The sequence below is a fragment of the Betta splendens genome, chromosome 19 (assembly GCF_900634795.4).
Source record: "Betta splendens chromosome 19, fBetSpl5.4, whole genome shotgun sequence".
Classification (NCBI taxonomy): domain Eukaryota; kingdom Metazoa; phylum Chordata; class Actinopteri; order Anabantiformes; family Osphronemidae; genus Betta; species Betta splendens.
The window spans coordinates 4,229,059-4,256,833 of NC_040898.2; the positions used below are offsets into that span (position 1 = coordinate 4,229,059).

Consider the following 27,775-nt stretch of genomic DNA (forward strand, 5'->3'; position numbering starts at 1 on the left):
TATTTAAAAAAAGAAATACAAATTTTAGTTGCAGCTCAATCATTTATTTCCTGTTTAGATTCTGTAACAGTGGTGTGTCTGTGTGAGTGTGTTTTTATCCTTGGTTCATCAGAGTAGTATGTGAGCTCAGTCCAATTAAACCTTCTCATGAGGAGAGAGACGAAACTAAACATTTTGGTACAACAATCCTTAAAATCAAATAAAACGTCCACTGGAGTCTTAATCCTACTCTTAAACAAGGAGGTGTACTTTGCTAATTATAATTACAGGCTAACTCTGCTCTTTTGCAGGATGTGAAATCTTTTCTTTCCCCAGACTCTGCAACACTGCATCCATCTCCATTCTAAAAACAAATGGCGTGGCCAGCCGACACCACGGTTGGCCATGGGAGTACAGAAGGGGGGCATGAAGCTACATTAGTGGCATAGCTGAGCTCTCAATATGAGAAAGCTGACACACTGGACTTGGTTTCTCATTTCATATTGTTCATCAAAAAAACGGATTCAGTCTCGATTTCTTCATTTGATGCAATTTTCTCCTTCTGTGCTTCATGTTGTCGTTCACCTCTTCAGCATAGTTTTGTGTAAAGAGAGAGTAGCTGTTTGGGTCGGCTCTAGCAGCGTTTCTCCTCTGATAACAAGTGGAAGAACTCCATGCATGTTGTCGCTGCTGCATTTAGTCCTTTTCTGGCACAAGTTTCAGTACTTTGCCAATGGCAATAGTTTTGCCTAATGAAGGAATATGAAAATACATAAATGACAAAATTGTGAGGAAGACCAAAAAAATAATAAAATTAAAAAATATTCTAAATAAAATAAATATTCAGTCAGTCTCAAACTCTATGTCCCTACCTTCATCTCTCAGAGTGAATCGTCCCATCTGAGGAAAGTCTTTGAAGGTCTCTAAGCAGATGACTCCTGCTGCCCGGAGTCGAGCAATGCACACCTGGTCCTGCTTGACGAAGCGTGGTCGTGTTTTGCTTTTCTCCCCCGTCTTCTTGTCCACCAGACAGATTAAGGCCTGTAGTGAAATTTATAGCAGTGTAACCTGTTAGGCCAGGAGCCACTAAAAATGCACCCGAAGTCTTAGGGTAAATTAGACAAATCACAGTAACTCACCGTGATTTGGACTTCTTCAATACAGGTGTGGATGTGCAGAACTGCATTGTAACCAGGACAAATGATTGATTTATGCTCTATAATCACAATCTGAAATAAAAGAAAATCAGTCAGCACAGTCAGCTAATTTGAAATACTGCCTATGTTCAATCTTCAAACCTTTACAACAGGTTTACCTGTGCATCGAAGGTGCGTCCAGAGTGGCAGAGGTTATCAGGGCTACAGAGGATAAAACCAGGGAGGATCTCTTCCTCCTCAATGCCCTTCAGCCTCAGCTTCAGATTTTCTCCAGGACATGCATCATCTGTTTCCACATCATCGCTAAGCAGGCTCAATACCTCCACCGTGTGCTGCAGCAAGTACACACGCACACCCACCGTAATTTGTAAATTAAAATATTTACAAAATTGTACAGTAGATCCTGTAAAATCTCTTCTGTTCAAATAGTAACAGTCCTTAAAGGTTATTTGTAGAAGGATTATTGGTGCCATTTAAGATGAAGCAGATGAGATCACTCACCCTGTTTGGCATCATGACCAGCTGCTGGGCTTTACTGATGCATCCAGATTCCAGCTTACCTAGAATGACAGTGCCCATGTCCTGTAAAAGAGCAGATCTGGACATCAGCTAAGGTGTTGGAAATCCCTCATTGTCATAGAAAAACAAAAACTAGGGAACTAGGGAACTACATATTCAGACAACAGATGACCAATATGGGTTGAGCTAAGAATGATTTCTGGTTGTTTCATATTTAGGGACGTAAGAATGACTCTAGACTCAAAGCCCCCAGAGCAGGAAAGAAAAAAGGAAACAGCACAAGGAGCACAAGATGTTCTGGCCAAGTTAACAATACACTAGGACAGTGGAAAAACACAAGCTCCTCCAGATTTGCACTGAAGCTCCACTGGCTGCTCACCTTATACTTGTCTACGATAGGTAGTCTGACTGGTCCATCACTAGATCTCGTGAAGTTTGGCAAGCTGTCCAGGTGGGCAATAAATGGCAATCCCCTGGTAAGGACACAATTAAAAAAGTATAACACCACGCCACCATGTATGAGCACAGCTATTGTATATAATATATACTGAGTAGTATATTAATCAGTGGTGAAGAGAACAAATCTGCCAAATCCTTATCTGTTCTAAATCTGTGGCCTCTATGATGTTTAAAGTGGTTTTATCATGTTTAAATTAAGATTCATTTTTATTCTGGGGCTCCAATGGTAATAGATGATATAATATTCCCCTTTGGCTTTGAGCCTGCACCTTAATACATTTATTTGATCCAAATTTGATCTGAGTTTGTCAGAAGTGTTTGCTGTGACAAAGAACTACAGGTACAGAAAGATCCTGTGATGTTGACTTCAGCTGTAGCTAATGTTAAATGCTAAATGCTTTTAATGAACTGCAGTGGGACTTGTTTGAACAAACCAGAGCAATTACATTCTGATATATAATCTAATAACCCCACTGATACTTGCTGATCGTTTATTATGATCCCTTAAATGTTGCAATTTACTGATCTTAGATAAAATCCAAATGTGCATTTACATGTACTGACTTGAGAAGACGTTAAACTATGACCTCAGCACTTATTACATCATATTAACTGTAGCATAGCGCATCATGCCCTGGCAGGAAACCTTGTTCCAGGAAATTCTGCAAACTTAGTAACGCTCAGATGAAAGGATTTTGAGTGTTCAGGTGAATGACGTGTGTCTAAAAGACTCAGCAGCAGCTTTGTCAACCACAGGAAGCTCTCACCTGCATTTCACAATGTGGGTCACTGAAAGTCACAGAACTGACTTACGTGTACCAGGTGCATTCGGGTACAGGGTCCTTGAGATTGGCACCTGTGAGTCCGGAGCAAGGCATGAAGTGGATGTCCTTCTTGGGGTTGAACCCCACTTTCTTTAGAAATGGCACTAGCTTTTCCTTACACTCCTCATATCTGTGAAAAGTCATTACACGGTCTCTCTCCAAGCAGTTTAAACATTCATTGCAGAATTATGACTCTCACTATGTGAAGGGAACCTTGAACTCCTCTCACCTTTCCAGGCTCCAGTTGACAGTGGGGTCATCCATCTTATTAATCAGGACAACTAGATGTTTGACTCCCGCTGTTTTAGCAAGCATGGCGTGTTCCCTTGTCTGTCCTCCTTTTTCAAAACCGGTCTCAAACTCTCCCTTTCTGGCAGAAATCACCTGATGCCAACCAGTATGAGCAGCAGAGGAGAGAATGTTCTTGTTTAGCGTCGAACATTAAATTAAAGAATAGTCTCCTTTGAATAAATCACGTGAAAACAGACGGTTTAAGAAAATCATACCTCAAATCATGTAATAATATACATCTAGTCTAGACATGTAGGTACATTGTAAGATTGTATATGACCGTATAAAGTTTATGCTTGTGTTGTGTGTAAAAGGTAGTAACTGTCCTCATCTCACCAGAACTGCCAGGTCAGCTTGAGACGCTCCCCCAATCATGTTGGGAACAAAGCTCTTGTGGCCGGGGGCGTCAAGGATGGTGAAATGTTTCTTCTCAGTCTCAAAGTACGCCCTCCCAACCTCAACGGTCTTCCCCTTATCTCTTTCCTCCTGGTTTGTGTCCAGGGCCCACGAAAGGTACCTAGAGCGTGGCAGATAAACGTGTGATCACAACCCTTGGCTATCTTTGCTTGAATTAACACCTAAAGCCACTGTGGAGGATCACATTCAGAGCTTCTTGAGGGTCTGCATGTCTTTTACAAGCAGCACAAGCTTTTCTCACCATGTCTCCCTGTTCTTTTCTTTCGCTTCCCTTTCATATTTTTCCAGTGTTCGCTTCTCCACCATTCCAGTTAGGTACCTAGAAAAAAACAAATACCAGCCATTTAATCTATTATTTATGGGAACAAAATTCAAACTGAAGCCCAAACTCAAAACACTTGAGTAGAGCCAACCTGTTGAACTGGAATCTCTGGTACTGGATGTACTCAATATATTTGAAATACGCCAAACAGTGGGATTTGACATCATATCCTTTTAAATAATGTTCAAATAAGGTTTAAAGATTATGCCTTTGTTCTGTTTGCCTCCCGTGGTTCTAGGATTACTCACATGATTTGTCCTCCGATAGTGGATTTGCCAGCATCTGGATGTAAAACAAGAAAACACCTTGTCAAATAAATAAAACTTTAAGTAAACCTTTACCATCGCATCCAATAAAGTATTTGTAAATGAGACGCACCCACGTGACCGATGAAGACCACGTTCACGTGTTCTTTCTTCGGGGCGTCTGGGGGAGCGGGTGTCACTTTGGGCATTGGGATCTCTTCCTCTTCCTCCTCCATCATTTCTTCATCCTCCTTCCCCGCAGCACCTTCCTCGCATGCTCCTCCGCCTGGCACGTCCTCCTGTCCTCCTCCTCCTCCCCCTGGCTCCTCCTTCTGCTCCCACGTCTCTTCCTCTGTGGTCATGTCTGCCTCGGCGTCTCCGTTCTCCAACGGAGCTGGAGGCACAGACGGTTATTTCATTTATCGACCTGTTACTTCTGGTAGGAAACATACAGCTTGGATAGAGGAGGAACATTACACGAGCCCTGACTAAGATGAAATCCTGCGTACTGACCATCAGTGATTGTGGGCTACATTGAAGCTGTAACAGTTTTATCCGTGATACTGTTTGCATAAAACACAGAATCCAATCCAAAAAGAAAACTGCATTCAAACTCTACCCTAAACATTGATCAAATTTAGCATTATCATAGGTATTGTAAGATATAATCTGTTTAAATGATATCAATGATATATATATATATATATATATTGCATTTCAGCACTCCCGTTAAATAGTTATAATTCAACCACTAATATTACATTAAGTAATCTTGTCAACAGGTGTCTTGAATTTAGATTTACCGTAACGTGTCTATAAGCTCTGTCCACCTGAAACTGTTGCAATGTTCTGTCAAGAATCAAGTCCAAAACATAACCATAATGAGCCGAGCGCCACAGATGAAGTAGCTTCCCACAGCAGCAACAAATACGCCTCCCATTTCCGTAACTATGAAATTATGCAGCCCAGCAGCCACGCACAATGCCTATTTTCTCCTCAAGCCTCATTGTTTATGATCACGGTGTGAGAAATGGCTACTCCTCACCCACATAGACTTGTGACAACCATCGTCAAGAATTAGTCTGCAGCAAACTTCTCTCACTATCTGATCATTTTATTATCTACAGAGGGAACTTATGCACATAATCATGTATAAAAGCGGACTGTCGCGTGGACGTGGGGGTGGGGAACTTGGACACGCAGCGTTTGACACATGCCAGTGCGTGCGTGCGCCAACGACATGTCTATTTCGGGCCTGGAACAAGTGGGGTTGCATCATATCATACGTAGGTTTGTGCACATGGGTCCACCATGGCCACACATCCAAATATGGCTCATTAAGCTGCACTGGGAGCAGCAAATCCAGGCTTCCTAGTCAAATCGAACCGCAGGTGAACGTGCACCTGTTCTTTGGGAACGATCCACCTGACAGCCACTTTTAGAACTTAGTGAGTGAGCCGTGGATGCGTACCGGGTGTTTCTGCCACCTCCATGCTGGCAACTGGATCAGAGGCACCTTTGAGGAGAGAAAACAAAGCATGTAAAACTTTCATAAATATTTATTAGACAAGGGCGGACCCGTTCGTGTTCGGCGGCGCCTTAATGCGTTATAGAGCAGCTATGGCACCGCGACACATGACGAACAGCCACGCCGACTTGTTGATTAGCTGGTGGAAATGCGACGACTGTGGCACTGGGCAGACTGAGACAGGAAGGCTAACTTAGCCGTGTTAGCACGGGCGCTAGCGAGTTAAGCTAACTTCCAGCCAGCTGTCTGGCGTTCACGTACCGTCTGAAGTCGACATTTCCACGGTGCTGCTTTGAAGGAAGCTGGGTACGAACACCGGGGCGTTCACGTTTGGGACGAACGGCTTGGCGTTGACGTTGAGGGCGGCGAAGGCGGTGGGGAGCCCCGCCGCAGCAGCCGGGGCCTCGGCATCCTCCTCCAGCTCCCACGAATCCGGGGCTGTGTCGGTCGGGTCCATCGCTCCTGTTTCCAGAGTTGACGAGCTTTTCGCCACAGCGAAACGTGGGTGATTTTAGCGGTTGGGTTAAAACGCGTGCAGTTGCTGGTGTGCTCTAGACTCTTGGACGCTTATTTGGTGAAGTTTCCATCGTTTTTTTGGAGCCTTGCTTCGGCGAGAATATGAATCCCGCAGCCAACGAGGGAAGTGGTTCTTCAGCTGCTGCACGTCCTGCAACGGCCGCTAGAGGCCGCCGCTGCTCACCGCACGTCACACTGACTTCACTCCGTTACAACGATAATAATGTTAGTATCTACTAATACGTTACAAACAAAACACACTCACAGGCTGTGTCTTTGCTTTGTTTAGTTTAACATAACACAGAAACACAGAAAACACCACTAGAATAGAAATCCAATACATTCTTTAAATACAGGACATTTTCAGGGCAACAAGTTAATAAATATTCAATAAATAACAATTAAGAAACATTAAACTAAATAGAACTGTCTTACTCCTTTTATACTTTACTCTTTGGCGTCAGTAACTCCCCCAGCAGAAATAGCAAACGTGGCCTCGTTCTCAGGCATATCTGGACTAAAAGAAAAAAAGGAATGGGAGAAATATTCAAGAATAAAATGTATGTTATGTGTGGTAAACTGAACAACAACTTAATCTTTTAATTATAAACATTTTATTTAAGTCTGAAAGGGATATTCCATTGTAGTGTTTAATCCCACTATGGTTTTTTTGAATTTATAGAAGAATTTATACGTTGGTTTTTTTTGTTACTCCAAATGCTTTAAGCACTGCAACGAAACCAATATCACTTTATCCAACCAAAGTTGTGTTTTAAGACACATTTTCTTATCTTATTTTCACATGTAAGGCTCGGTTGTTGATAACAGCCACAAAAGCTGGTTTATCAAGGGAGTGTTTAAGATACATTTTGGGTGGATTATCAAGAACCACTCAGGAACTCTGCCTTTAACAACATGTGATCTTGTTGTCAAATAACAACATCTATCTGGGTTATTATGTAATATAAAAAAAAATCTTGACACTAAACTCATTGAAGTAAACTTAATAACTGCTAGTGAGTGATTTTTATATACCAAATATAAATGTATAGATGATTACGAAAATAAAAATAAATTAAGATTAAAATGCAATACATTTTATTTACATATATAATACATACATATATTTTTCATTGATCTGACACACAAAGTCTACTAAGACTGCTACCTACCTGTCAAATATTTTAGCAATTCTCATCTCCCCTCGCCCCTTTCTCAGGCTGATCCGTGTGGTGGAGGCGTGGGCGAGGATGTGTCCACCTATTGGCTTCTTGGGATCAGCCTGAAACCTAATGCAAATACAATAAAAAAAATATTTCAAAATTCAAAACCACATTTCTTAAATGTGATTTTGAATGGGACAATGTGCCATCTCTTACGTCATTCCTGCACCAGGATCTGCTGTCATTTGGTTGGTGATGAACACAGATACATTGTACTCTAAGGGGATTATTTATAAAAAATAATTTATTGGGACCATTACTTTCTAACAAGCAGAATGACAAGATACTTAGACAAGATAAGTAATGTTATTTCATACTGACATTCCCTGGGTATGTCAAAAAAAAGAAAAATAATGCTTGTGTCTTTTACATTACATATTCCTGGTTCCCACCTTCAGAGATTTTCTGCAGCCTGGAGAGCATCTGAGCCAGTTTTTGCTGTCGTTCAGCCAGCTCGCCACGGCCAGAAAAATCTACTCTGAACAGGGCCATGATAGAGTCGATGATCTGGTCATAAGGTGAAGAAGAGAAGAATAATAAAAGTTTGGCGGCGCTGAACTCCTAGAATTAATGCCTGATTTTTTTTCTCCTCTTACTTACCAACAGTTTGAACACACCTCCCTCCTCATGGAACTTAGCTGCTACAAAGTCCAACAACTCCATCTGGTGTTCACCTGACAAGTGGGCAAGATGCCAGCATTAAAACACTAACATTTTGCCAAATAGTATTACAGTGCAAAATGTTTTTTTTTTTATAAACAATGCAAATGTGTTTGTACTGGTATAGGCCCTGGCATAAAGCACGTTGTCCAGCACAGCATCATGGTCTGCATTAAACCTGTCAGCGATGTCTCTCAATCTGTCAGGACGACTAGAACTCAGTCAAGGACAACAATAATAGCAACAGGAAAACTTTCTGAGCATTGAAAGGTCTTACCGCATTATGACACCTTCTAAAAGGAATAAGAATCTCACATAAGCATGTTATGAAAATCAACTGGTATTGTTTTATGGTGACTGATTCTTAAATAGCAATACTTGAACAAACCATTTCAACCATACACATTTAAATGTTACATGGTTGTTTCAGTCATTATGAGGATACAAGGTGTTTTCTGTGTCAATGAAGATGACCTTTCCACCTGAATAACCGTCCTCGCCTGGTAGTTGAGCAGTGACTGAATAAAACAGCACTTTCATTGAGTTTGTTATTATTGTAAAGTGTCTCTATATAGTTTGGTCCAAACAGGTTTTAAAAACTCACCGCAAAGTGTGTGAGACAGCTGGGTTTTCCCTGTGCGGAACTCTGCATGATTATACAATGAAAAAACTTCTAAGTGGGTCCAATAAACCGAGCAACAATTGCTAAATTTAAAAAATGCACATTATATATTGTATTCAACAATAGAGAGACCAAATGTAAGAGCTGTGTTTCCTCACCTCCAAAGGCCTCTGTAATAGCCATGCTCTCTACACCTCCACCCAACAATTTGCTGCAGAAATAACCATAATCATGTTACTGTCATCCTTCAAGTCATTGTATACCTGTATGTGACAGTAACCAACTTAACTCAAACTCTTGGCTCCCAGTTGTGATGTGGAACACCTGCTTCCTTTTTGCACTGTACTCAAAGGCCGTCTGGAAACCCACATTCTAAAAATTAATGAAATGATCTTGTATAAAAGATGTTGATTAAACTACTGCATTAGTCTCTTTATGAAAAGAAAACAGTTGCTGTCCTCACTTACCAGCATCTTCCCAGCTGCTTCTTTGATTTTGTCCACCTTTGCTTCCGACAGCCCCTTGATGTTGCTCAGCGCCTTCCGAGTTGTCATCTGGATCCCCTTCACAGTGCAGATGCCCACTGACTTCAGCTTTTTAATGTCTGCCATGTTCTGTGGTCGCAGGTGCGGAGTGGTGGCGCTGTCAATTTATTCAGCGTGTAATATGATGAGAAACGTGGCTTACTTCAGTTCTGCTGTGTACTCACAATGCCCTGTTTCTGTAGGAGATCGATGTCTTGGAAGAAAGACTCCTGAAAAGCAAAATCCCCTTGAGCCATTTGTTGAGGAGCCTATTTCAATTTCATAGCTAATTATAAGCTATTGTTAGCGCAGCCATTCTACTCTGGTATTAATCACTTACTTATTTGTCATCTTGACTAAATTGGATATTCCAACATTAATAATAAAACATGAACTGATTTGAAATATGACGTCTCACCTCATCGTCCAGACAGGCGGCATTATCTTCAACGACCTGGTCCTCACTAACTTTCATTTTCCTGTTGTATATGCTAATGTTGATACTAGCTAGCTAAGCGGACTGGCTGGCGTTTCAGCAGCTCACAGCCCAAAAATTACAAAGATGAGGCAAAGTCAAGCCTCAAAATGTGTCTTTAACTATATTAAGCAAAAAGACGATAAGTATAAGTGTAATGTGAACAAAAAATACCGCTCTAGTCTTCTGGTGTTAAATCTACCAAGTTCTGGCGACTGGCGGGAACGTCGGTCATCGGATGCATTCAAATGCTTCTGGAAAGCATAGCTTTACCACATGAATAAACCATGAGAATACGACAGACCCATCGCTTAATGCGGTTTACCGTGAACGACCTGAATGAACACGGACTCTCCGTCACGTTCAGAACTGTCGTGACCAGGCGTGGAAATATGTCAGTGAAGGCAGCATGTAGAAATGTGCAATATCTACTTAATTTAACGTAATCTGCAGTCTTTATTTTTGTTGCCAAATTACGTGATATTAAAAATGATTAACGTTAATCCGGAGCAGTTACATATGGCTTCCTTATTTTTATAAATAAAAGCATATCCCTTCACCAAAATCTCATCTTAAACGAATTTCAATGCTTGTTCATATGATCAATAAACTGATTATTGCATAAATGATGGGTAGAGTTTAACAAAGATAAGGAAATACACAAACACACGCCTTACAATTTGGTTTGGTGTTTTAATTACTGCAGCCATGCTGAATACAAACAGTAACATGGGATTTCTTTCAAGAATGGACATTGGGACAACATTGAAATAAAAGAGACATTTGGAGTCAAACTTTTATCAACACACACCACTTTCATCCAAAGATCTGATGTTCCCCATCATTCAAGACAAAATACATATGCTCCAACCGTCAACAGTAAAGCACTACTAAGCAGACGTAGAGTTCTACAGCAATAACATTATTGCATCAAGCACTGCTGGGATGGAGTGAGTGGTGTTTTTCACCCTGACAGTGGATTGTAGGAATGTACAGTGAGACACATGCGGATTAATTTAATTTAGTTTTGTTACCATCAAAAGGTGGTTCTGTAGATTGCTGCCTTATTAATTAATACTGTCAACAGTAGAATCCATGTGTGAACTTGTGACCCACTCCACATAAGTGGTATCAGCAGGTATATGAATACAGATCAGACTGCTAACGAGAAGTGTATTACTCTTCAGACTGCAGACACCAAGAATTCTCAAGATCCACATTTTTTTTTTTCAAACTGTGCCTGTTTCCTAAATAAAGTATTTATACTTATATAAGGATTTACTTTAAAAAAAAAGAGAGAAAATAGAAGCAGTGCTCACTCCTGGAAATCAGTCTCTGCATTAGGTTGGAAGTGGGAGAGACAGTGAGAGAGAAGTGTTAAAAGGTGCATCACATTCTCATCCTTTGATTCAAAAAGCCAACCCTTTGTGTTTGAGTGAGCCCAGAATTGTGCGGTTCTAACACAGTTCCCCCGCATGTCTCTCCATCCGTCCTTGCGACCGGCCCAGCTATAACACTAGCAGCAGATGTCAGCTCCATGGTAGCTCTTCTTGTGCCTCACATCTTGCCAGGTGCAGGAGGCATCATGCTCGGCATTCCTCCAGACATTCCAGTGTTGGGACCCAACAGAATCTGATTGAAATAATTAAAACAGTTGATCACGGATTTATATGAAATTATATGACAACTGGCACATACAGTGCTACAGTGGTTTACTTCTGTCCGTGCCCTCAGAGGTTACTTGACACACACAAATCAACAAACCTGTCTCTGCTGTTGTAACTGTTGCTGCTCCAGCTGTAGTCTTTCTGTCTCAAACACCACTGGGAGCACGAGGATCATAAAGGACGTAGTGCCCACCCAAAGCGCAGAGCGGGAAAAACTTCAAAAAAGTGAAAATGTCATTAATTGCAGGGAAATGTGTGTCATTTCCCTGCATGGACAAATACAGTTTGTTCTTCGGTAAGTTAGTTGGTTACAGTATAGAACCATTTAGAGACGTGTAGGGATGCTGACAGGATAACATTCAAATAGAATATGCAGTTATTTGGATTTACCACTTATTATTATTACTACTACTTTGTAAAAATGTGAGTACTGGGTGGTAAGAAAATACTTTAGACACTTACCTATAGAATTTCTTCGCTAATGAGACAGAGCACTGGGCAGACAGCTCAGCAGCTGTGCGAACTGTGTCAGGAAACATCTCTGTCAGACCCCACAACCTCTCCATCAGGGTTTCATCCAGCTTTACAAGACAAACATACAACAGCAGACCTTATGGAACCTTACAATACTGGAAGCGAGCGAGCAAGCAAGCAGATCATATCCTGAACAAGAACGTCTTCATTTGCAGGCAGAGTGATTTAACATAGCTACACAACGGCATTCCTTTCAAACGAGTTTAACTATTTAATTACCGCAGCCATGGTGACTACGAACGGGACATGGATTTCACACATTAATCCAAAGATCTGTGAGGATTTTCAATTCAAGACAATATTTTTATGCTACAAAAGTCAACAGCAAAGGGTACTAGCCTCTTACTTCAGTTAGCTTAGCTAGCTAGTTAGCTAACTAGCTTTACTGAAGACAGTGAATTGGGCACAGCTATCCAAAAGACAAAACAGAACGCGCACGCGGGGGTGTGCTTCCCCTGTCCACAGGTGCCCATGAACAGTCAGCCACTTACATCTTCATCTTCATCGTCGTCAATCTCGTCCTCGGGGGGCCGGGTAGACACCGGGCCCGCGGGAGAGAGCTCCTCGATTGTAGCCATGCCGTCTATAAACCAGCCGCTATGTTGGAATCTATCAGATGTGTGCGAACACGCAAAACTCGCTAGAGGACAGGGTTTATCCGAAAGTGACTTTATATGATGCCCGAGGTTTCCTATCAGGTTTCAATGAAGCTAATGCTAAGAAGCGTGCATCAATCCAGCGACACTCAGAGGTCACCGTAAGAAACGTGAATCTCAGAGGCGGATGAGCCAAGGGTCAGTTTGTATTGGAGAAAATGTAAACTGCGCCACCTGTTGGAGAGGATGTCTAACAACAAGCGGCTAAATAAATAAAGACTGAGCCTGAAAAGGTAATGTAACTGTGGACATAATTTAATACAGGACAAGAATACTTTATTTGACCTGAAATTAAAAAAACGTTCAAATGCACTGTAATAATGAAAAAGTTAAGAGTAGGAAAATGGTCTAGTGGTTAGAATAAAGAAGCACCAGGTTCCTTTCTCCAGTGGCCTTTATTGTATTATTTTCATGCATAGGATAAAACACCTATTTGTTGTTTACACATAACCGCCCAACAAAAGAGGTGAACACGTGCATGCACTCAATATCTAAGTCAAGTTTAAGTTCTGTTTCTATCTCATTACATATAAGATAATCATTTTAAATTGTTGATACATGTTCTAGAGTACAAAACAATTACGAGTTTCAAGATGTTGATGTTAACACTTAGACAGAAACACAGCAAAAGGTAATACTTTTATATAGACTACAAATAGTTGGTTTTATTTTATGATATATTTATAATACATCATGATATAGTTTAGAATCAGAAAAAGGTTCATCGCCAGGTCCTGTACAGAGCACTTTATAGAACTAGGAATTTGACTTAAGTACAAACAGTACAACACACAGCATGGCATAATTTGAAACTAGCCGTTAAAGTAAACTATTATTGCAAAGCAACTGGTAAGTAAAGCTCTTCAATAAGACACATAATGTACTTAGTTATTTAAAACCTGTGACTAACAAATGTGTGACATATATAAAGAGGGATAGAACATTTTAGCCACTAACAGGAGGATGCTTGTTCTTTTCTTTAGCCTGTGTATTTTTTCACTGATCTGATTTACTGGGCACTACAGATGCTGAGCAGCAGAAATGGAGTCTAACTCTAAATCCTTTCCCAGGGTTGTGTCTTTTCCCAGACGAGCAGCTTTTGCTGGGAGCAGTAAAGCCGGGGGTGGTCTCGGTCATGGAAAAGTTCTGGGATGTAGGGATTCCTTGTTTACGTCCTGCCGGAGTACACCGTGGGGGTGGGGCTAGCTCCGCCCTCATGCTTTGCGCCTGACGTCATACCCGCTAGTGTTTTTTGTGAATGAAAGAATCCAACCTCAGAGAGCAGCGGAGTAATTCCGGGAAAAGGCGGACTGACATTTTGTCGCCCGAGTTGCTTCGACCCAGCAGGTAATTTTTTGATTTTTTAACAGTGTTTTGAACGACAGAACCTTTAGCCGGAGTCCGTCCCCGGCGGCCGAACTCAGGGGACTGGTATCCGTCGAGGATTCGCCGACCGACCGAGGACGAGCGAGCGGGCAGATGTTCGCTTTAATCCACTTTAGCTCCGTTGATGGTAGGTGCTAACTGTTAACGTTACTAGCGTGTTGGGGGATGATGCGGGGAACTTGGCCTCTTCCTATTTGAAATTCCGTGCGCGTAACACTTGACAGCGAACGCGGGCAGGTTCTTTTTAGAACCGCACGCGCCGCAAAAAAAGCGAAATCGAGCATTTAAAGTGTTGTGAAAATGGATGTCGACGGCGCTCGTGGTGGCTGTTTACTATAGCCGGGCTGATCGCCGCCCGTGTGGGGATAAGGGTGGGTTCTGGGGGTCGTTACATAAATAAAAACACCGTCCGTGTTCGCTGTTGTCGCGTAGACATTCGGTTAATACGCCGTTCACCTCCGTGAAGCACGTTATGTGTCGCTAGCGCCGGGCAGTGGTGCGTTCACTTGTTGAGTTCCACTTCGCTCGGCGTTACTTTAGTCCTTTTTATAAAGTGATCTGTTGGGAGCTGAAATGTGGATTTGCTGAGCTGTTTTGGGGCGAACGCGCGGTCACAGCTGCCTCCCCGGGGTTTGGACTGACCGGCAGTGTCGGTGGCGCTGAGCAATCGCTTTATTGCTGAATCACCCTGACTTTACGAAACAGCGGTCTCATCGGTTTACAGCCCGGCTCGTCCGACAGCCACTCGCTGCAGCCTCCGATTCCCACGCATTTCGGGAAATGGAGTTCGAGCGCGATCGCCTAGCCTATTATTGCGGACGCTTTATTCGGCGTGTACATGTCAACAGAGTGTAGGCCCACGTGTGTTGGTAAAACTTAGCCCCGCCGTGGTCGCAAATAGAGGTTTGAGTTGCTAAGTCACCGTCCATCCCGCAAGCGAAACCCGGATTCCGGGGAAATGTGACTTTGAAACAGAAACCGCCCGTGTTGCTCGTGTGAACTTCATGGTGAGCGGTCGTGATTAAAGGAGACTTTTACAAAGGCTATAAATAGACGAGGCTCAGGAGCGCGTGCACGTAATATTCTGTAACTGCGAATCGTTGCGCGTGTCACATTCAAAACTCAGCAATAGTTTTAATTATTTAAACTTTATACCCTGTGTTTTTTCTCCTCATAGATTTAATTCATAAAGGCTTTTAAATAGTCCCTGTAACACAGAAACGTGTGTCAAGAAGCAGTGAATGATCCAGAATAGTGTTCTGTATCACACACTTGCTGGTTTTGCAGTTTTTCTGCACGTCTGGAGCATCAAATGAGGGCCCACTCACTTTATCAAACACAATCCAGTATCAAAATGAACACACACACCCCCTCCCCCCTCCAGAAGCGGTGGGAACCCCCCCCCCCTGTGGTTTCATGATGTGAAGGTTGAACTCGTTGCTTTTCATCTTATGTCCGTGTCGAACGATTTGTCAGTCAATGTGCAGCTTTTCGAGCCCGCGCATACGTTTCTGTCCTGCGAGGCTGTAGTTGGAACCAATGGGGCAGAAACAAGGCTGGAATTAAAGCGCACAACACAACATCGATTCTAAAGCCAGTAGACGAATCAACCCAGAAATGACTAAACCCACTTGGAGGGTTGGACTTTAATCCCACACAACAGTGTTTGTGCGCTGACTTAAGAGGAGTGTAACAAGTCCCCACGCACAACGAAACTGAGCGCTGCGTGGCGTTAAGGCAGCACTGACAAACACTATTATTGGAGGAATTAACTTGACCCTATTTTAGTTCACATCTTTCAAAATAGAAGCCAGACATGTGCGTCTATTTCATACTTCCTTTGAGTAAAATACTGAGAACCAGTTCATCAGTGCTTTCAAATATTAAACTAGAGTCGAGGAGTGAGCGATCCCACAAAAGCAGTCGTTTGTCCTCCGTCCTCTTGCAATGAAAGTTGCTGGTGTCGAGAAGCGGAAGCGGTGAGGGGATTGGTTAGGACACCTGCGTTGAGCAACCAAGGAGTTGAGACGCGATAACTTCCTCCTCGCTCTTCCAGTTAACGCGTCGCTTTCAAAACCTCCCCTCCCCTTCAGATGGAGCCGCCGGGGCTTTAATGAAAGGCCTGCGTTTGGAGAAGCACGAACCATGTGCGGGTTCTCCTTTTTGCCCGGCGTGCATGACTGCCTGTCTCGTGCGGGGGGTGGGAAATGTCAGGCCGGGAATGGACCGGGCTGCGAGTCACATGTGTTGACGTACCTCGTTGTGGGGTTTCTGTTCTTCCAGAGTGTCTGCGTCTGTATTAAAGCTGAAGACAGTTGGATCATGACGGAAAGAAACAGCAAAGCCCTGAAGGTAAGTACAATCAAGAAAAATGACTCGTGTACAACCTTAGGCTATTTTTACTAAGAGGAGAGGTTTAATTTTTTATCCCGTTTGTCGTCTTCAGGCTGTTTTTACAGCAGTCGCTCCATTCAGCAGCAGCTCGTCTCCTCTGACCGTCTCTCTCCCCCTCAGGTGAAGCAGGAATGCGGCGAGAACGTGCCCATCCTCTCCGACAGCGAGCTCATGTCCCTCTCGGTCCGGGAGCTGAACCTGCACCTGCGCGGCCTGCCGCGCGACGAGATCCAGAAGCTGAAGCAGCGGCGCCGCACCCTGAAGAACCGCGGCTACGCCGCCAGCTGCCGGGTCAAGCGGGTCTCGCAGCGCGAGGCCCTGGAGCAGCAGAAGATGGAGCTCCAGCGGGAGGTGGAGCGGCTGGGGGCGGAGAACGCCGGCATGAGGAAGGAGCTGGAGGGGCTGGGGGCGCGCCTGGCCGCGCTGCAGAGGTTCGCCCGCGGCCTGGAGGCCGGGGGGGGCGGCCTGCTGGCCACGGCCCCGCGCCTCAACACCGCCTCCGTCATCACCATCGTCAAGAGCCCGCAGCCACAGAGGGAGCAGGAGCCGTCCTAGAAGGGGCCGCGGGGAAGCACGCACGCACGGCCACACACACGCGCGCACACACACACACACGGGGCTGGAAAATACTAAGCGCCGCACTGCTCCTCGTTCACATTATCTCAACAGCCGCGCTTTTGTGTTGCGCCGCTAGAGACGGGAATAGCTGGAAAATCCTCCCGGACTGGCGGAGGCGGCGTAGAGTCCCGGTCAGGGAGGCGTAGTGTGAACGAGGATGCACGCGCGCACACACACACACACACACACGAATGCACAAAGTCCGCACGCTCTGTTATTTTTATCGTCCCCGCGTCGCAGACAGAGAGGAGACGTGGAATGACTGGACTCTGACTGCACACGTCCGTCTGTCTGCGAGCGGCGCTGGATGCGGCCCCAGCCTCCAGCTGTCGGGGGGGGGGGCGGACGCGCAGGTTCCTGCAGCTTTCGCCCAGTCAGCGTGAACTCGCTGCTGTTGCACGGATCCCAGCATCACGCGTCTTAGTCACGAACGCGGAGCTTCTAAGCGCGGGTCATTTGATTTGGCACGTCGTTGGAAAATATTTCCTCTTCGGTTTAAAGGGTAACTTCTGAGTTCTAGCCAGCTTCTTGTGGATCTGACCTTTTTGGACTGTATTTAATTAAGTTGAATCAGAGTGACCTCAGCCTTTTATTTTTTTTTCTAAGCTGATCGTGTTTAAATGACGTCTTCTGAATTAGCAGGAGCTGAGAGATGTTTTAACATAAAACCATTAATATGCTAAAACCACAGGAAGTTGAACAGGGGGGAAGTCACCTTTTAACCGGACACAAAGGCTCATTGTGTAATCGATTGGATCACGTGGGAGCGAAAATGAAGACCCAGGATAAAATGTTGAAACATCACAAATCCCCTTGAAGCTGCTCACTTCGTGTCCATTCAGTCCTGCTGTATGAGGGCAACGTGGTCCTCCTCCTCCAGCGTCTCACAAACGCAGTGCCTTCAGAGTATGTGGGACTTGAACAGCGCGAACCTAAGCGAGACGAAACAAGCTGCTGCGTCTCGTCTCTTCGTGGATGCGTGTTTCTTCCACTTTCATGGTGATAAACTCACATTTCCCATCCCACCCACCCCCTCGTGTGCAGTAGTTCGACTACAGTCCGACGCAGCTTCCTTCTTTTAACGTCCGACTCCCAGCAACAGACGTTGGCCGGTCGCAGCTGGTTCAGAATTAGCCTCAAGTCGATGCAAACATTCCTGCTTTGTGTTTTTAATTTGTAACGTTAGTATGTGCCGTTGGGTGACATTTATCAGAGATCTATATTTTATTTGTATTTAAAAGTAGATATTATGAAAAGACAAGCTAACGAGTGCTGTGATGTTCTACATGTTTTCAGAAGTACTTATGAGTAGTCTGGGGATATTCTCACGTCTAATTATTGTGTTGTGTGGCAACGGCGATGATTGCGTCACAAAAATGTTAATTATTAGCAATGTAGAAATACGCTCAAAGACAATGGCCATATTGCTGTATGATGATTTCTATGTGTGTGCTTATTGCCACGTTTCTACTGGCTCGTCGTAGTGGATCCTTGGAGGGATATTATTATTTCTTTTGTATGGATTTGTACATGTTTGGCGAAAAACAATACGGTCACTTTCGAATTGGGAGGAAACGCGGGGATGTTGGAGGGGAGCGAGGGGCGGCGGGAGGGAGATGGAGACGAGAGGGAGGAGAGAAGGTGGGGACGATGATGGAGAAAGCAAGTAGGAAAGGCAGGAAGAACGTGGGGAAGGGCGGCGCTTTGTTCACTTGAAACCTCCGTCGGTCAGTCACGGGGCCCGTTTGAATGAAGGCCTGGATCTCATGCAGTCTAGCCCACTGAATAGTGCTAGAATATCCTTTTTATAAGCAGGCATTGTAACACGTTAGACTGTGTTGACGAGTAACTCCTTAAAGATATGAGACATATATAACTATATGAATATCAGCGTGACAAAGCATTTATTCTCTATTTTAACGTCTGTCAAATTGTGCTGGATGTTTTGTACTGCCTACAAAACAAAAATGGTCTTTGTATTTATTACATGTATTTTTTTCTATTGTGAAAATTTAAGTACATTGTCTATTTTATATATTAATTATAATAAATGTACATATTGTACATAAAAGCGTGTGCTTGTCATTTGCTGCATTGGACGAGCTGAGAGATGTGGCTCAGAGGAAGAGGAGCTGCTGTTTTTAAATGAGAGAAATTATTTATCTCCCTCTTGTGATTTTCTTCATACATTTTACATCTGTTGCTGCGTAATTTGCTGACTCGGGTAAACCTGCTTCTGGCTCGTGCTTACGTCAGCTCCTTGAAAGCCTCCCGTGAATGTCAGCTGTGTCCTGAGGCGTTTTGCTTTGGTTTCACATTCTGTGAAACGTTAACAAAATTGACATGTAACAATTCAAAGGAAAAAAAATTATATTACTTTATTTTAATAGTACATTTGATTTTGGACAAGGTGATCAAAGTGTTAATTCATGGCATCAGATGCACTTAAGGGGTTCTCAACCACGATGCGTCTAACTACCTTTAACTAGACCTTCGCTCATATTTCAAACAATATAAATATAATTTGAAGCAGTGAATAAGGCACTGTACCTGTTTTAATGGGCCAACTTGTACTCCTCAAAGCCTACAGTACATTGTGTAAAACCTTTTAATGTCACATATGGGGAACATGTTTTTATGTTACAAGAACAAAGTACGTATACCAAGAAATTAACATCAATACAAGATGCAATGTTTTATTTCTCATTTATGCATATGACGTAATTTACTAAAATAAATTCTGAAGACAAGTTAAAAATATAAAACTAAACTTTGTTCTCTTGCAGGATATACGTCTATGTCAATATACATTGTTCATCTTCCTCCAACTGTAACACATACAACCCATAAGAGTTTCACGTGTCACCACAAACAGATTAAAAGAAAGTGAAACATGGCAGTTAGACGTGTTAGAAGTGTTTCAGCCACAAAATATCAACATTGCCTTTCATAAACCTGAGACGTTCACGATTCTAACGTAAAAAAACTACTTGGAATAAAAACCTATTTAAATCGTGCTGAGCTGACTTTTACAGACTTCAGTTGCGGGAAGAAACTCAGCCACAGTAAACACAGTGTTGACATGACACCAATGCTAAAATGTACCCACACAATTATCCAGACATCCCTCAGCTGTGTCTAAAAATATGGAACCGGTCCTGTGTACAGACGTGGCTGTGCTCCTATTTAAAACTATTATGTCAGGTGGAATTTAAAGTAAAACTACCCAGTAGCCCTGTCTGAAGCTGGGACTGGCTCCTGTTTGGTGGTGAGAATACACAGTCACTGTTACAAAAAAAAAAAAAAAGCCCGGGACAGAACTTGATGTGAAGCAGCAAGTCTGAAGCAGATACAGTACGAGAGCAAGCGCTGCTCTGCTGTTCTCCACGTGGCCCTCTGGTGCTCGCACGGGGCTACAGCAGAGAAGTGAAAGCAGTTACAGTAAACATGTCAGCGGATGAGGCATGAATCACTCACATGACTCATGAGCTCCAGCGGTGGGTTAAAAAATAACCAGCTCTGACTGTGGTGGGAGTCGCTACAGGACAGGATCCAAGTGAAAGAGCAGCTCACAATAAGAACGTTTGAAAGGTTTCGCTGGTGTGACAGAGCGTCTGAGGTTAGTGTTACCCTATATTCTTCTGTTCTCCCTCAATCCTGTTAACCTACATTGTGGCCCGTGGAGGTCGACTGGCTCCAGCTTTAATCCCAGCTGCTCACATGATGCTCCACATCCACTGGCGTAATCCTGGTCTGCTCCGTAGCTCACGGCAGCAGATGTACGATGTTATAATCTCTAATCTGCCCGACCTCATGCTCATCGGTTTCCCAGTTATCAGCAGTATTGATCCATACCAATGACTTCAACTCAACCCTTATCTGGGTGACCACAGCTGCAACTATGTCCTATAAAACACTTGGATTTACTCAGGCCTTTAAAGTTAAACCTCAAAGCCAAGAACCATTTAATAACTGCCTTTGAAATGCAAGAATGCTAGAACCAGAACAAAAACAACATTCACCAGGATGAAATCACCGCCACTGACAACATGACTTAGTTAAATGTGATGCGATGTTTCTATCCCTGCCAGAAAACCTTCCCTCCAAAGTCAAGTATAAATCAGAAAGTACACGTGTGACTCACAAACTTTCCAAAAGCAGACACAACCCCTTTTTATTTACTGGCCAGCGGATTTAACACTAAATCAGCCTAAGTACGGCTCTTGGAAAATGTGGCTGCATAGGTGTTTATGCAGGAAGGTGCAGAATCTCAAAAACAAACAAGTCTCTAATCAGTCGCCCTTTGATGAGAACTGCCTTCTCAGGGGGACATCGGCCATTAGAACATAAGTCTGAGTCCCTGTGTATTCTTAGCTCTAGAATTCATCGTCGGAGCTGAGCAGGAGGGTCTTCTCTGTGTCTCCACGGGCACTGACGGCACTGTGCGCGCGGGAGACAGGGGGAGGCGCCCCCTGCTCCAGCGTGGACTGCTGGGTGTACTGCTGATAAGCCGGGGAGAAGTTGTGGATCGCATCTTGGACCATGTCGCCCGGACTCATGGTCTCCTTTAGGCTGCTGGAGATGCTCTTCATCGAGGGGCCGCGGCCTGTGTGAGGTAGGACATGAAGTTTAAAGGTCAAAAGAGCAGGGGAAAGAAAAAGAGAGCGCGTAAATTAAGTGAAAGGAAGTTGGAAGTCAGAGAAAAGAAAAACTGGGGGAGCTTATAAAGGGTGCGGAAACACACCAGAGTGATTTAGAGAGAGAGACGGAAAGAAAAAAGGAAAGGGGGGAATGAAAAGGAATGATATACAGTAGTGAAGGGAGAGGAAGAGAGGCAAAGAATGGTTCATCTGTGATTTAAAGGGTGTTAAACATGAGACTAAAGGATGGACCGAGTGAAAGAGAAATGGGGAATTGAGCGATTATGCATGGGCAGTGGATTTAGGGAAATGGACAGGAAGACAAAATGTTAATGGGAGTGAGGTGCAGTTAAAGATGGGAATGGTGAGAAATGGAAACTGGTTTTGTCAAAGCATAAAAAAGACACAAATAAATGGATGGAAGCAGCTACTGGGACCAAATCATGTTGTATGAAGACACGCATGAATAATTGTAACGGAGTGATTAGTATTTAACCTACCAACGTCTCCATATGTAGGAATGGGTCCTTTATTATGCAGCAGGGAAGAAAAGACAGAAGTCAAAATGAGAGACAAGAAAGGAAACCAGAGTTAGCTGCTGTCAAGGAAGCATCAGTTATGTGCAGGAGGGTGCAAATCATGAAGGAACATAAAGAAGAAAATGTAGAGAAAGAAAAGAGAAAGTGATTTCTAAACCAGGCGAATGAAGAAGAAAGTGCACAGAAACAGAAAAACGTGTGCCTGACTGTAAACATGTCAGTATCTCTGCCTCACCTTGCGAATCCAGGCTTTTGTCCATGTACACTCTGTAGGTGAAGGCGTGGCGCAGAGCCAGCGCGGCGAAGAACATCTCGATGCAAATGATGAAGTTCTGGTAGCCGGCGGCGACCGTGCCCTCGCCGACGGACACCTCCACGGAGTTGATCTGAGGGATGGCGCCGCACTTCTCCAGGATGGCCAGCAGCATCCCTGCGGGCGAGACGTTTAGGACGGGAGGCCGGGAGGCGGCCCGCACGGCCCAAAGTGATGAGACGAGCCCTACCTTGCCAGAAGGAGAGGAAGATGACCGACTTCACCATGAAGAACTTGAGCATGGGCCCGTAGGGACTGAGCAGCTCCCTCGTGGCGAAGTAAAAGAGGAAGAGGGCGTACAGAGACAAGCTCACGGAGATGTTGTAGATGATGGTCACGTAGAGGTAACCGCTGGCAACGCTGGGGGAAGAGAAGTCAGAGTTAGTTAAGGGATTAGCCCTGTTGCCATCGACACCAACAGCAACTGTCTGACTGGACACTTACTTGAAGTCTCCATCTCTATATTTCCCGTAGGCCTGCAGGATGACGGTGATGACAGCCATGAGCGGCTTGACCACGCAGAACTGCAGCGTGGCCTGTTTGCAGAAGCGCAGGAAGCCGATGGAGTAGCTCCTTCCCCTCAGACAGCAGGTGCCGTACATGCAGCTGGACCTGATGATCACGAGAGACAAAGCCCCCCTCAGCTCATCCAACCTGCACCAGATCACGAGTTACGAGATGATAGGGTCTCAAGCTGTGGGACTCACTCTATGGGCTTTCCTCTGATCTCAGCCATGATGGCGCTCTCTCCTCCCAGGTATTCATAGCACAAACTCAGGAAGTTGTAAATCACAAATGCTAGGGAGAAACAAAAAAAAAATAGTCCAAACTGTCAATGGACTGATTGATTGACTCACCCACCCACTCTCATCCCTCACAGTCACAACAGACACCACTTCCTGTCACATCGACTAAATATAGCGTGTATTTGTGTTATGTTCTAGCAAACTATACTATAAAAACAACAGCTGAACGGACGCAGGCGGGAAGTGCTAAATTTATACTATTTGGTATGTCAACAGCACGTTCCTGCTAAAGGGCTTCACTTTAGAGGTCACGCTACCAGCGTCATAAACTGCACCGCTGCTGCTGCAGACTGGCATCATGTCCAAGCTCTCAATACCAAGAGATCAACACTTAAACAAATACCTGACTGTCGCATGACGAGTGTGCTGTCACGCTGGGCGTGTGATGAAAGCTTTGGTGTGTGAGTTACGTCAGCACTAAATTCTTGGTCAGCTGTTACATCCTCATTGCTCCATTCGACTTTACTCCACCCTAAAACATGACGCCTGTCAGACTATGCTCCAGTAGGTGAGATGCCACAGATGCCGTTTCACCAGGTTAAAGCGTGAAAGCACAGGGGCAAGCGATAGGAACCGGTTCCCTAAACAGCCTGTGCTCCGTCTCAGATGTTTACCATTATACGCACACGCCCCAGCGACAAGTGCTTGTTGCCACGGCGATACAGTAAGTCGGCGCGCCACGAGAATTAAAAGTCCAGTGCAAGTTTGGTTGAGAGAAGCTCATTATCTGACGCCGTGGTTCTGTCTGATGTGGGAAATTTGTGCCTGCCGTTGCCATGCAACAGGTCGGCCAACGTTTCTGAGGAAAAAGGCCGAGCAGTAATGTGGAATGACAAGGGGATGTAGGCAGAAGAAGTGGAAGTGAGAAAAACAATCTGGCTCAAACAAGAAAAAGTAAAGACAAGGGAGGGAGAGGGTGAAAGGCGATGCCAGATGAGGAGGAGGCAGACGAAGAGGGATGCTGCATGTCTGTGGGAGTGATATGACGGACACGGTACTCGCCAAAAGCACAGCCATAAACACCAATCCACATTCAAATGCATGTGACATCAGCTCGCCAACACAGGAAGTGACGCCTGAGCTGAGTGACACAGCAGGAGATCTATTTTTATCCTGAGTGGAGAACGTGGAGTCAGTCAGCTGCTGTTTGTCAATTTAAGCCATAAGCGGCAGGCAGCCTTTGCCGGGCGTGCATTACCTATCAATCAGGTAAACCGAGGGATCAGAAAAGTCTGGACAGGCTTAAACCATTATACAGTCAGCTACTGACTACACTGAGGGACTGGATCAATACAAAAATAACACCTTCTTATTCCACCTGTTGCAAACCTCCCCCAAGGGTATTTCTGGGCTCATTTGAAGCCTTTAAGTTAAAGAAGCATGAACTGTTTCTATTAAAAATATCTGTAAACATTGTTTAGATATGCAAGAGTTAGGCACAAGCTGTATTTGTGTTATGTTCTGAGTCAGTAGTATTAGAAATCTGCAGCATCCCTTAAAATCACATCTTGAGCTCCATAGGAAAAAGACTAGACCATGTCCTCACCTTCATAGCAGTCCCTCACTGTGTCGAAGTACACGTAGTATTGATCGTTGGTGAAGAACAGGAGACTCAACCAGGAGTCAAAGGCATAGATAGGAACGATGAAGAGTATCCTCACGATGTGGCGCTGCTCCCTGGGGGAGCTGTAGTAGCGGAGGTGCATGTAGATCTGGGGCAGAAAACAGCTTTTAAAAATAAGACAAATAGCTGTAAAAAGGAATACACGACATCTGAAGTAAAACCTGAACTGATGAGGTGCAAAAATAACAAATGGAAAAAAAACTGTTATCATCCCAAGATCAACACAGAATAAAGTGTATGATGTAAGGTGAGATATATTTGCATATTTCCCAGCCTTCCAGCAAACAAATGTAATAAAAATACTGTATCCTTTAAAAGGTATTGAAAACATTTGTATGTAGTTATAACGTCTCGATGCTTCACTTTCAAGCTGCACGACGTGATACAAGGCTGGAGAGGGTTTATAAAAAAAACTTTTAAACAAGCCGTTGTTGACGTGTCCTTGAATTCCTGGTGGGCGGTGTGTGTGTGTGTGTGTGTGTGTGTGTGTGTGTGTGTGTGTGTGTATTCATGCTTCATATCACAAACATCTCCGGAGGTTGCCAGGTAACCCCTAACCTTGTCTCCGTGGTTGTAGGATCACTTCACCGGTGCATTAGACAACAGAGACACACCTTCAACACGCTTCAGAAAAGCCAGTGTGCTCAGTCAAACCTGTTATCTGCACTCAGACAGCTCAAACACCCAAGTGATGCAGCATTCAACACCTTGGGGTTTACAGTATGCCCATGTCTCTCCTCAAGCTGTTACCTGGTGACAGGTGAGAATGAGTGCAGTCCACACGAAGAAGCCAGACACTGCCTGCGCCGCGGGACTCATGAGGAAGATGGGCTGATCTGGGCTCAGCAGCGGGGCTTCAGGGAGCCATGAAATGTTGGGGCCCATTAGGGCTTCTGTGGGTGGAGGCCCGGGTGACGATGCTACAGGAGAGTCCAGCCCCAGCCTCTCTGAGAGAGGTACGTCGCGTCTCAGTCTCAGCATCTGCGAGTGGCACAAAAGGTGTGAACATCCACATCGTCCGATAATCATCAACCTGTAATAATCAATGTGCTGTGTAAACTGAGACAAGAGCACGGGAAGAAGATAAACGGACAAGTTACAGGTCAACATTTCGCCACGAGTCAAGAATGTGTGAAAGGGAAGTGGACAAAGGTTTCTATGTTGTACTATATATGAAAAAAATGTGGTTGTTGTTCCTATATCTTCCAACAATTTATCATTTATATATTTATTATATTTACATTAATCATTTATCCCCTGCCAGGTACAAAGATCCAGATGTTTTGAAACTTTTCATAATAATTTCAGAATTTTTCATCATTCATAGGACTGACAACAAAATGTGACATTAACAAAGGACAACAACGTTTTATGACTTTATAATCCACAGCCATCTTTTCTAGATCCAAGCTGTGAGCCAAGACTAAAACCAGCAGCTTGTAGGCAGTGGGAACTAAAGCAGTGATGTCCACTTCCCACACGTCCAAAGCATGACTTGAAGTGGCACAAAGACATGTTACGCAAGCAGCAGCTCATCTTTGTCTCCGCGATGACACATTCTCTCAGGCTTGTTTGTTCTTGTACGCAAGCATTTGTCATCTTATCTGGAACTTGGGGGCGACAGTGACCCTGATGTTGGGGAGGTGGAGGGATTGTTTAGGCAATGACGCCTACACACACACGTTCTGATACGGATCGAAAATTCCAAACAGATGAGTAAAACAATGATGAGTAAAACAATTAAAAATGTTAAAAAACTGACAGAACCTTCCATTCAAGAAGAACAGAGAACAAACAACAAAGATAATAATAAGCTTCCATAAGGCCACCCCCCACACAGATTATGTTTACCACGCAGTTTTAACGGCAAACTAACCCATTTGAGGGGGCAATAAAAATATTAAGCTAATATAATCAGCAGATAATAGACAGTACGGTTGTTTGTACTGTATGTGTGTATATAAGGGTAAAGGGGTTACACATTCATTTGTGTTGGTTTGGTGCAGGGATCAGCAGATCCACATGTCAACAAAGACACAGGAGACACACACACACACACACACACACACACACGTAATAATAAACAGGAACGAATAATGGTCAGAGCAACAACAGATGGGGAAGAGGCGTTGGGGGCAGACAGGTCGTGTTTATAATTCATAACCTGGACCGGGATTATCCTGGACGGTGACTTACTCGGATATAACTTTGCTTCTCCTAAATGAATACTTGTTATCGAAATGTTAATCACGTACGAATTTTTATGCCAGAAACAGAAAAGATTAATTGCTAACAGTTAGCCCCCAACAATTCACCAGAGTAGCTTGAGCCTCGACTTGGTAAATGCAGACCTTTTATTAGTGTTTGCGTAATAGTCGAATATCTATAGCATTAAGCGATTAAACTCACTTAGTAAATATGGTACTGCTTTAAAATCCTCCGACACACGATCGCATAAAGAGGAATATGTCAGAATCGGCCTTAATTCCCCCTCAGAGCTGCACCGTTGCTCCCCGGAGGTCCATGTTAAATCCGTGTTCCTCTGACCTGTCAACCGTCGAGTCGCTCCAAAAAAACTTTACTCCAAAGTTCCTCCTCTTGAATTTTCAGATTCAGCACCGGTCTTCTGTGTGGTACTGGCGAGTGCTGTGTCCGTGTGACTGCGTTTCCGAAGTTAAGGCTGTAAAACTCTCCCACTCTTCTCGGATTCTATTTCTCCACTCCGCCGACTTCAAACCGATCCCGTCGGATTAGCTGCAAATCAGAGCAGCCCCGCCCATCCCGCGAGGACGAGCCCGCTCAGCCAATCACAGACTAGTTCACCCAGGAAACGAGGG

At 44.1% G+C, this 27,775-nt stretch overlaps 5 protein-coding genes across 9 annotated transcripts; 1 reads left to right on the top strand and 4 right to left on the bottom strand.

The window, feature by feature from the left end:
- Nucleotides 1-22: 22 nt before the first annotated feature.
- gspt1 (G1 to S phase transition 1) lies at nt 23-6,391 on the bottom strand. The gene is made up of 14 exons (XM_029134990.3): nt 6,003-6,391; nt 5,685-5,729; nt 4,347-4,607; nt 4,217-4,250; nt 3,888-3,965; nt 3,566-3,746; nt 3,168-3,322; nt 2,928-3,068; nt 2,035-2,128; nt 1,638-1,718; nt 1,295-1,468; nt 1,119-1,208; nt 852-1,020; nt 23-728 (listed from the first exon to the last, which is right to left on the bottom strand). The coding sequence occupies exons 1-14, from the start codon at nt 6,196-6,198 to the stop codon at nt 676-678; spliced, it is 1,752 nt and encodes a 583-aa protein (XP_028990823.1). The 5' UTR covers nt 6,199-6,391; the 3' UTR covers nt 23-675.
- Nucleotides 6,392-6,586: 195 nt separating this feature from the next.
- Nucleotides 6,587-10,020, bottom strand: dmc1 (DNA meiotic recombinase 1). Of its 2 annotated transcripts, none has more exons than XM_029135024.3 (13): nt 9,705-10,020; nt 9,472-9,516; nt 9,230-9,376; nt 9,052-9,119; nt 8,921-8,973; nt 8,745-8,786; nt 8,586-8,658; nt 8,260-8,351; nt 8,081-8,154; nt 7,873-7,987; nt 7,637-7,697; nt 7,430-7,546; nt 6,587-6,774 (listed from the first exon to the last, which is right to left on the bottom strand). In XM_029135024.3, the coding sequence occupies exons 1-13, from the start codon at nt 9,759-9,761 to the stop codon at nt 6,705-6,707; spliced, it is 1,014 nt and encodes a 337-aa protein (XP_028990857.1). In that variant the 5' UTR covers nt 9,762-10,020; the 3' UTR covers nt 6,587-6,704. The 2 variants fall into 2 exon arrangements, with proteins under 2 accessions (XP_028990857.1, XP_028990856.1); XM_029135023.3 differs by having other exon boundaries at nt 9,052-9,134.
- Nucleotides 10,021-10,434: 414 nt separating this feature from the next.
- Nucleotides 10,435-12,740, bottom strand: tomm22 (translocase of outer mitochondrial membrane 22 homolog (yeast)). The gene is made up of 4 exons (XM_029135057.3): nt 12,454-12,740; nt 11,891-12,009; nt 11,526-11,643; nt 10,435-11,393 (listed from the first exon to the last, which is right to left on the bottom strand). Exons 1-4 carry the CDS (start codon nt 12,538-12,540, stop codon nt 11,319-11,321), a joined length of 399 nt encoding a protein of 132 aa, XP_028990890.1. The 5' UTR covers nt 12,541-12,740; the 3' UTR covers nt 10,435-11,318.
- Nucleotides 12,741-13,839: 1,099 nt separating this feature from the next.
- maff (v-maf avian musculoaponeurotic fibrosarcoma oncogene homolog F) lies at nt 13,840-20,337 on the top strand. 2 transcript variants are annotated; one of them, XM_029135046.3, is made up of 3 exons: nt 13,840-13,965; nt 16,288-16,356; nt 16,519-20,337. In XM_029135046.3, the coding sequence occupies exons 2-3, from the start codon at nt 16,327-16,329 to the stop codon at nt 16,951-16,953; spliced, it is 465 nt and encodes a 154-aa protein (XP_028990879.1). In that variant the 5' UTR covers nt 13,840-13,965; nt 16,288-16,326; the 3' UTR covers nt 16,954-20,337. The 2 variants fall into 2 exon arrangements, with proteins under 2 accessions (XP_028990879.1, XP_028990878.1); XM_029135045.3 differs by having other exon boundaries at nt 13,863-14,131.
- tmem184ba (transmembrane protein 184ba) lies at nt 19,699-27,726 on the bottom strand. 3 transcript variants are annotated; one of them, XM_029135003.3, is made up of 9 exons: nt 27,486-27,726; nt 25,689-25,919; nt 24,861-25,026; nt 23,216-23,306; nt 22,953-23,120; nt 22,699-22,868; nt 22,431-22,625; nt 22,157-22,183; nt 19,699-21,622 (listed from the first exon to the last, which is right to left on the bottom strand). In XM_029135003.3, the coding sequence occupies exons 2-9, from the start codon at nt 25,917-25,919 to the stop codon at nt 21,393-21,395; spliced, it is 1,278 nt and encodes a 425-aa protein (XP_028990836.1). In that variant the 5' UTR covers nt 27,486-27,726; the 3' UTR covers nt 19,699-21,392. The 3 variants fall into 3 exon arrangements, with proteins under 3 accessions (XP_028990836.1, XP_028990835.1, XP_028990837.1); XM_029135002.3 differs by having other exon boundaries at nt 27,348-27,726; XM_029135004.3 differs by lacking the exon at nt 22,157-22,183 and having other exon boundaries at nt 27,348-27,724.
- Nucleotides 27,727-27,775: the final 49 nt, after the last annotated feature.

Coding starts and splice junctions, on each gene's coding strand:
- dmc1 (XM_029135023.3), bottom strand. CDS start 9,761: ATGAAAGTTAGTGAGGACCAGGTCGTTGAAGATAATGCCGCCTGTCTG. Junction 9,377..9,471: donor TCCTACAGAAACAGGGCATT/GTGAGTACACAG, acceptor CTGCGACCACAG/AACATGGCAGACATTAAAAA. Junction 8,787..8,920: donor TATTACAGAGGCCTTTGGAG/GTGAGGAAACAC, acceptor ATAATCATGCAG/AGTTCCGCACAGGGAAAACC.
- gspt1 (XM_029134990.3), bottom strand. CDS start 6,198: ATGGACCCGACCGACACAGCCCCGGATTCGTGGGAGCTGGAGGAGGAT. Junction 1,469..1,637: donor TGGTCATGATGCCAAACAGG/GTGAGTGATCTC, acceptor TACTTGCTGCAG/CACACGGTGGAGGTATTGAG. Junction 1,209..1,294: donor GACGCACCTTCGATGCACAG/GTAAACCTGTTG, acceptor CTTTTATTTCAG/ATTGTGATTATAGAGCATAA.
- tmem184ba (XM_029135003.3), bottom strand. CDS start 25,919: ATGCTGAGACTGAGACGCGACGTACCTCTCTCAGAGAGGCTGGGGCTG. Junction 22,869..22,952: donor TATAGAGATGGAGACTTCAA/GTAAGTGTCCAG, acceptor CTCTTCCCCCAG/CGTTGCCAGCGGTTACCTCT. Junction 22,626..22,698: donor CTTCCTCTCCTTCTGGCAAG/GTAGGGCTCGTC, acceptor TCTCGCCCGCAG/GGATGCTGCTGGCCATCCTG.
- tomm22 (XM_029135057.3), bottom strand. CDS start 12,540: ATGGCTACAATCGAGGAGCTCTCTCCCGCGGGCCCGGTGTCTACCCGG. Junction 12,010..12,453: donor ACGACGATGAAGATGAAGAT/GTAAGTGGCTGA, acceptor TGTCTTGTAAAG/CTGGATGAAACCCTGATGGA. Junction 11,644..11,890: donor TTAGCGAAGAAATTCTATAG/GTAAGTGTCTAA, acceptor ACTTTTTTGAAG/TTTTTCCCGCTCTGCGCTTT.
- maff (XM_029135045.3), top strand. Junction 16,357..16,518: donor GAAACAGCAAAGCCCTGAAG/GTAAGTACAATC, acceptor TCTCCCCCTCAG/GTGAAGCAGGAATGCGGCGA.